Genomic DNA, 8167 nt, shown 5'->3' with positions numbered 1-8167 from the left:
TCAACCTGCCAGAAACTATTAGAGTTGACATATGAACAAGTTGGTTGGGTAACGGTTCAAAATGGCATGGGTCAAAACGCATCTTGATTTTAAATGAGTCATTTCAGTATGGGTCAGGTTGACCCAAAACACAAATTACTCGTTATTTCTCATAAACTGTTAAAATTTGATCATAATCATAATAATCATAATCATAAACTATACTATATAATATAACTGCAATCATAATCTAATTAGTTAAATAACACAATATGGGAGACCATAAGCATTACAAATACCCTTTAAGCAGAGATTAACATATTTAACATGTTTTTCTTCTGCCCATTAGGGATTTAGTACATTTAGAATCCGGTTTTTTCGTTGCTCCGGTGAGGTATCCAGCCTTGTTGCGTGCCCCGATACGCATCTCCATAAGCTGAGACCATAATGAATAATTCGTTTCATCAAGTATTATACTGGATGGAAAAGAATAATTATCTTGTTGTATGATAATAGGTTGTGAAGATGAGTTGTTTGTAATAAGAGATCCTTGATCCCCCATATCTGATTAGAGTGAAGTACGTATATGTGAAGGGTTTTAATTTGAAGCTTTCGATTGGTACCCGTCTGATACCATGTACGATGTATAAGGGTTTTAAGAATATTTCAATATAATTCTCATCTCCAAAGGAGTAATATATAGATACATATACAAGAAGGAAACTAACTTAATATGGGAAATTATACGTAATTGATTCCCATGATACACATAATCCCTATAATTGCTTAATTACATTTGACCCAATATTTTCTATATTTACAAAATAAATACAGCTCATGTCTACAGTATGTATATAGGGATTGCAGATATATGGTTTAGTATTCTAATAATTGTAAATGGAGTTAATCATTTATATAATATGTATATATGAACCAACATTATTATAAATCATACACAAACTGATTACAGTTGAATACTGAACATTGTATTTTAATAAAACAAACAATTGTAGATACTTGGATGATTATCCATTTTCAGTTGAATGCCTTAAATATCTGGATAGCTTCAATTTCCGTCAGTAAGTGTAAAGTTAAAGTTTGAGCAAGAAGTTTGCTTATTTAACAGTGAAGAACTAAAACCAAAAGTCGAATTCTCCAAATCAAACTGCAAAAAGTTATCCTCAAACTGAAACGTTCCAATCACAATTGCATGCTCTGGTGTCACACCACCGTCAACAAAAGCCAGACATGTAACATCTTCTGTTATCTGTTTCATGGAGTTAGCCACAGATACAGTCCAATTCTTTCCATTTTCAAGACTGAAATCAATCTCAGGAAACTTTAAACCACCTTGTGGGCCCCTCGTTAAGCTTTTAAAACAAAGGCCAAACGGAACAACTGGACTCGCACGAGGGATCCCTATTGTAGCGACCGAAAATGCTTTAACCACACGTTTATAAATATCGGTTCTAAGAGTGGTGTAAGGCTCGGTTGTACTAAGCTTAGTAGTGGTATTCGAGGGAAGTATGTTACAATATATTTGTTTGACTATAATGTCCTTGATGTTGGGTTTTGTTATTGGGTTTCCAAATATGAGTAAGTATTAACAAGCCCAAGCCCAACAAAATTAGGCCCATTGCTTGGTTGACTTGGTCAAGCATAGGAGGGCATCTTAAAACATCAAGTTGCAGCTGTTTTCATTATCAAGAGTGCAAGAGAGATCAAGAAAAAGAGTCAAAACCCCAATTCCCGTCTACAGTGACAGCAGGCCAGAAAACCTTCGATCCCCGGAGATCCGACCGTTGAATCTTCACAATTTTTGGACTGTGTCTTCCTGACATCAGTGCCAACATTTTCAACCGTTGAATTCGTCTAATAAGGTCTGTAGGTCGTGTTCTTGCTGCTGGAACAGAGAGCAGATTTTTGGGTGAGATAATTCCTCTTTTGTCTTTTTAGGTTGTTCATATACTTGTTGATTGTTGTAGTTCAAGAGTATGATGATGTTGTATACCTCTATATGATCTAGAGAAGACCTATTGTATTGTTCTCTTTGTTGATGATAGTGGAATTTAAGTAGCTTACGAGTCCCGTGGTTTTTACTCTCGATTTTGAGAGGTTTTCCACGTAAAAATTCTCGTGTGTATTGTGTGTGCTCGATTATTGTTATTAGCTGATTTGGTACTAAATTGGGACTGATTTAGGTTGGTTTTGATATAGTTTGTTTGTTAGTTTCCTCACGGGTTCATACGGGTCGGGAAATGCTTGTCAAACGGGTTTGTTTCCGCTTTGTAGATTGCCCGTTGTGATTATTTTCCCATCAAATTGGTATCAAGAGCTAGGTTATTTGATTTGACTTGTGTGAAAGATGGAAGCTAATACAAGTAAAATGATTAGTTTAAATGGTTCAAATTATCATGTTTGGAAAGGTAAAATGGAGGATCTTCTTTATGTGAAAGATTATTATTTGCCTGTTTTTACTGAGGATAAACCTGAAGAAAAATCTGATGCTCAATGGAAAATTTTGCATAGACAAGTATGTGGGTATATTCGGCAGTGGGTTGATGATAATGTTGTGAATCATATTACTGGGGAGACTGATGCTAAAGCCTTATGGAAAAAGCTTGAGCAGTTATATGAACGAAAGACTGGGAATAACAAGTTGTTCTTAATTAAGCAGATGATGGCTTTGAAGTATCATGATGGGACTCCTATTACAGATCACCTAAATGCATATCAGGGTATTATAAATCAGCTTGCAGGTATGGGTATCAAGTTTGAGGATGAGATTCAGGGTCTCTGGTTACTTGGTACATTACCGGACTCTTGGGAGACTTTTAGGACATCTTTGTCCAACTCTGCACCGAATGGTACTATCACCATGGAATTGGCTAAGGGTAGTATTTTGAATGAAGAGATGAGAAGAAAGTCACAAGGTTCCTCTTCACAGTCAGATATCTTGGTCACAGAAACGCGGGGGAGAAGTCATAGTAGAGGTCAGGGTAAAAGAGGCAATCATCGTAGCAGCTCACGCAAAGGTAAATTTGCTAATGTTGAGTGTTATAATTGTCATGAAAAGGGGCACACAAAGTGGTATTGTCCAAAGTTAAAGAACGAGAAGAAAAAAGCATATGACAAGAATAAACAAAAGAAAAGTGATGATGATAAGGTTGAAGTTAACGCTATCACAGATGAGTTCTTTGTTTGTATTGATTATGATATGATCAATCTTACTCATGATGACACGAGTTGGATTGTTGATAGTGGTGCTACATGTCATGTTGCAATTTGTAGAGATCACTTCTCATCTTACACTCCAGGTGACTATGGATTTGCTAGGATGGGTAATGCCGGGTTATCAAAGATCGTTGGTATTGGAGATGTTTGTTTGAAATTTGACACGGGAATGGAGTTAGTTTTGCATAATGTAAAACATGTTCCGGATATGAGACTTAATGTTATTTCAACAGGCATTCTTGATGATGATGGTTATTATAACGGTTTTGGTAATGGTATTTGGAAACTAACTCTTGGTTCTATGATAGTGGGAAGAGGCAAGAAAGACTCAAGATTATACATCACGGGTCCGAAGATCATCCAGAACATTGTTAACACAGTGGACAATGTTGATTCTACTGAGTTGTGGCATAAAAGACTTGGCCACATGAGTGAAAAGGGGATGTCTATCTTGTTCAAGAAGAATGTGTTGTCGGGTGTTAGTGGTATTGATTTGAGTAAGTGTTCTCACTGTTTGGCAGGGAAACAGACCAGAGTTGCGTTTAAGAGTCATTCTCCTTTTCGAATGGAGAACATACTTGATCTAGTTCATTCGGATGTTTGTGGGCCTATGAAGACTAGGACACTTGGTGGATGTTCCTACTTTGTTACATTCATCGATGATCATTCCAGGAAGGTGTGGGTTTATACCTTAAAGTCAAAGGATCAAGTATTTGAAAAGTTTAAGGAATTTCATACACTAGTTGAAAGGCAAACGGGGAAGAAACTCAAGTGTATTCGGACTGATAATGGCGGTGAATACATTGGCAGATTTGATGCTTATTGTAAGGAGAATGGTATTCGGCATCAAAAGACTCCACCAAAGACACCTCAGTTGAATGGCTTAGCAGAGAGGATGAACAGAACTTTGGTTAAGAGAGTTAGATGTTTGCTTTCACATGCAGGGTTGTCCGATTCCTTTTGGGGTGAGGCTTTAAATACGGCAGTTCATATTATTAATCTAACCCCTTGTGTTCCTTTGCGTTTTGATGTTCCTAACAGGGTTTGGAGCGGCAAAGATGTTTCTTACCGTCATTTACGAGTTTTTGGATGTAAAGCTTTTGTTCATGTTCCCAAAGATGAGAGGTCAAAGCTTGATATGAAGACTAAGCCATGTGTATTCCTCGGCTATGGTGAAGATGATTTTGGGTACAGGTTATACGATCCAGTTCAGAAGAAACTTGTACGAAGCCGAGATGTTGTTTTTACAGAAGATCAGATGTTAAAAGATGTTGAGAAGACAGATTCAGTTCCTCAAACTAGTGCTGATCTTGTTGATTTGGATCCAGTTACTCCACAACATGTTGGAGATGATGTTCATAATGATGAACATGGTACTGATGATGATTATGCTCCGGAGCAGGTAGAGATTCCAGTACCAGATGTGCCCCCATTTGTCCCACTTAGGCGGTCTACTCGAGACCGTCATCCTTCTGTTAGATATTCTGCTGATGAGTATGTATTAGTTACTGATGGGGGAGAGCCAGAATGTTATTCAGAAGCAATGAAAGATGCGCATAAGAAAGAGTGGGGTGAAGCTATGCAAGATGAGATGAATTCTTTGCATGAGAACAATACTTATGAGCTGGTGAAGTTACCTAAAGGCAAGAGAGCTTTGAGAAACAAATGGGTATTCAAAGTGAAGACAGATGAGCTTACTTCACAACCAAGGTACAAAGCTAGGTTAGTCGTTAAAGGATTCAGCCAGAAAAGGGGTATTGATTTTGATGAGATTTTCTCACCGGTTGTGAAGATGGGATCTATTCGAGTGGTTCTTGGGTTAGCTGCTAGTCTTGATCTTGAGGTTGAACAGATGGATGTCAAGACTGCTTTTCTTCACGGTGATTTGGATAAAGAAATCTACATGATGCAACCTGAAGGTTTTCGGGTTAAGGGTAAAGAAAATTATGTTTGTAGACTTCAGAAAAGTTTATATGGGTTGAAGCAAGCACCGAGACAGTGGTATAAGAAGTTTGAGTCGGTTATAGGAAAGCAAGGCTACCGAAAGACAACTTCAGATCATTGTGTTTTCTTTCAGAGGTTTGGTGATGATGATTTCATCATATTGTTGTTATACGTTGATGATATGTTAATTGTTGGTAAAAATATTAAAAGAATTGCGCAGTTGAAGCGAGAATTAAGTAAGTCTTTTGCTATGAAAGACTTGGGGCCAGCAAAACAGATTCTTGGCATTCGGATTTCTAGAGATAGAGGTGCTAAGACGTTACATATATCACAAGAGCAATACATTGAAAAGGTGCTAAGTAGATTCAACATGAAGAATGCTAAAGTGGTTAGTTCCCCTCTTACAAACAACTTTAAGCTAACAGAAAGAGATTGTCCTACTTCAAAGGAGGATGTTGAGGAGATGGATATAGTTCCATATGCGTCAGCAGTTGGTAGCTTGATGTATGCTATGGTGTGTACTAGGCCAGATATAGCTCATGCGGTAAGTGTTGTTAGTCGGTTTATGTCAAATCCGGGTAAGAAGCATTGGGAAGCGGTTAAATGGATTATGAGATACTTACGAGGTACTTCAAAGTTAGGTATCACATTCGGAAATGGAGAGCCGGTGCTTGTTGGTTATACAGACTCAGATATGGCAGGAAACAAAGATAACATGAAATCCACTTCTGGATATTTGATGACTTTCGCAGGGGGAGCAGTTTCATGGCAATCAAGGTTACAAAAGTGTGTTGCATTGTCTACGACCGAGGCTGAATATATGGCAGCAACAGAAGCGTGCAAAGAACTATTGTGGATGAAAAGGTTTCTACAAGACCTTGGGTTTAAGCAATCACGATATGTGGTTCTTTGTGATAATGAGAGTGCGATTCATTTGGCTAGAAATTCTATGTATCATAAGCGGACAAAACATATAGATGTGCGGTATCATTGGATTAGAGAACGTCTTGAAGATGGTTCGTTTGAACTTGATAAAGTTCACACCGATGATAATGGTTCCGACATGTTCACAAAGGCTTTAGCAAGTGAGAAGCTCAAGGTATGTTGCTCGATCGCCGGGATGGCGATTCCTTCCTCATAATTGGAAAGGGGGAGATTTGTTGGGTTTTGTTATTGGGTTTCCAAATATGAGTAAGTATTAACAAGCCCAAGCCCAACAAAATTAGGCCCATTGCTTGGTTGACTTGGTCAAGCATAGGAGGGCATCTTAAAACATCAAGTTGCAGCTGTTTTCATTATCAAGAGTGCAAGAGAGATCAAGAAAAAGAGTCAAAACCCCAATTCCCGTCTACAGTGACAGCAGGCCAGAAAACCTTCGATCCCCGGAGATCCGACCGTTGAATCTTCACAATTTTTGGACTGTGTCTTCCTGACATCAGTGCCAACATTTTCAACCGTTGAATTCGTCTAATAAGGTCTGTAGGTCGTGTTCTTGCTGCTGGAACAGAGAGCAGATTTTTGGGTGAGATAATTCCTCTTTTGTCTTTTTAGGTTGTTCATATACTTGTTGATTGTTGTAGTTCAAGAGTATGATGATGTTGTATACCTCTATATGATCTAGAGAAGACCTATTGTATTGTTCTCTTTGTTGATGATAGTGGAATTTAAGTGGCTTACGAGTCCCGTGGTTTTTACTCTCGATTTTGAGAGGTTTTCCACGTAAAAATTCTCGTGTGTATTGTGTGTGCTCGATTATTGTTATTAGCTGATTTGGTACTAAATTGGGACTGATTTAGGTTGGTTTTGATATAGCTTGTTTGTTAGTTTCCTCACGGGTTCATACGGGTCGGGAAATGCTTGTCAAACGGGTTTGTTTTCGCTTTGTAGATTGCCCGTTGTGATTATTTTCCCATCACTTGAGACCTATAAAGTATCCGAAGGAGTCTGATTGCTTTAGTAACGGAGTGTAAGAAAGTTGACTCCTTAAGTCAACATCCGAGTTGGGAAGAAGATAATAAGGACCCGATCCGAAAAAAAGAACCCCACGAGTAGACGAATTGCTAGGCAAACATAAAGCTAATGTTTTTTTAAGTGGTTGAAATAAATAAGCTGGTAACGCGTAGGGTGAAGATGAAAACGCCATGACGCCACTAACATTTGCAGGGAACGATGCAAACGATGAAGATGGAGCGCAAGCCGCATTAGGGTACGCACCGTATAAGCCGGTGAAAACATTTTTGCCATTACTTGTGTTCACGGTGAACTCATCGTAGTTGAGTAGGACTTGGTCACATGCCCCGGTAACAGGGTTGACTGCATTGACCGGGCATGTACAATCTCCCCAACCAGGTAACGTCGAACTGTTGGTTACTGGAGGGCAAGAAGGATTTTCGTAAGAGTACGTAGTTCGAACATCCGTGCATTGATACTCGTTACAAGAAACAGGGGATGTGCAAAGTGTGTTGTTTGGGCAACTTCCTGGATATATGTTCCATTGTAGGATGCAGTCGTGCCATATGAGTGGAGCGTCGATGTCTATAAGGAAATTTGCATGCAAGTATTGCATGTTTACGAATGATGTCATGATTTGAATGCTATAGAGAGGTTTAGCGGCGTCAGTATGTTTGGTTATTGGAACAACTATGGAAGTGTATGGTGGTACATATTGAGCTATGGCTTCATGTTTATGAGAGATGAAGGCTAGAACTATAGCAACTAGTTGTAGAAGTAAATACATTTTTGAAGGTTTGTTTTATTTTCAAGTGTAGCTTATGAAATGCCATCAAACAGATTTATATAGATGTGTCAAAGGGCCCTTAACTTGTCCATGTATGTTTTCAATGACTTGTGGATAAACAACTATTAAAAGGGATATTGTTTATGTACCGAACTTTTTTATTTAAAAAGAGTTTTATTTATTTATATATTTATATTTATATAAAACTGAAAGAAAGAATGAATACGAGTAATGGTGGGTGACGTTTCTTACTCGTGCTTCTTACCTTTTGCA

At 38.3% G+C, this 8167-nt stretch overlaps 1 protein-coding gene across 1 annotated transcript; it reads right to left on the bottom strand.

Moving 5' to 3' along the window:
• Positions 1–884: 884 nt before the first annotated feature.
• LOC139903993 (chitinase CLP-like) lies at positions 885–7908 on the bottom strand. The gene is made up of 2 exons (XM_071885923.1): positions 7079–7908; positions 885–1543 (listed from the first exon to the last, which is right to left on the bottom strand). The coding sequence occupies exons 1-2, from the start codon at positions 7892–7894 to the stop codon at positions 1046–1048; spliced, it is 1314 nt and encodes a 437-aa protein (XP_071742024.1). The 5' UTR covers positions 7895–7908; the 3' UTR covers positions 885–1045.
• Between the last annotated feature and the right edge of the window lie 259 nt (positions 7909–8167).

This window comes from Rutidosis leptorrhynchoides, chromosome 4, assembly GCF_046630445.1.
Source record: "Rutidosis leptorrhynchoides isolate AG116_Rl617_1_P2 chromosome 4, CSIRO_AGI_Rlap_v1, whole genome shotgun sequence".
In the NCBI taxonomy this organism is placed as follows: domain Eukaryota; kingdom Viridiplantae; phylum Streptophyta; class Magnoliopsida; order Asterales; family Asteraceae; genus Rutidosis; species Rutidosis leptorrhynchoides.
This window is presented reverse-complemented; position numbering and strand designations above follow the sequence as displayed.

Bases quoted from the DNA above. Each gene is read 5' to 3' on its own strand.
- LOC139903993 (XM_071885923.1), bottom strand. From the start codon at position 7,894: ATGTATTTACTTCTACAACTAGTTGCTATAGTTCTAGCCTTCATCTCT. The intron at 1,544-7,078 runs CTCAAGTGATGG...ACAAAACCCAAC, and splicing joins CCTTCGGATACTTTATAGGT to ATCAAGGACATTATAGTCAA.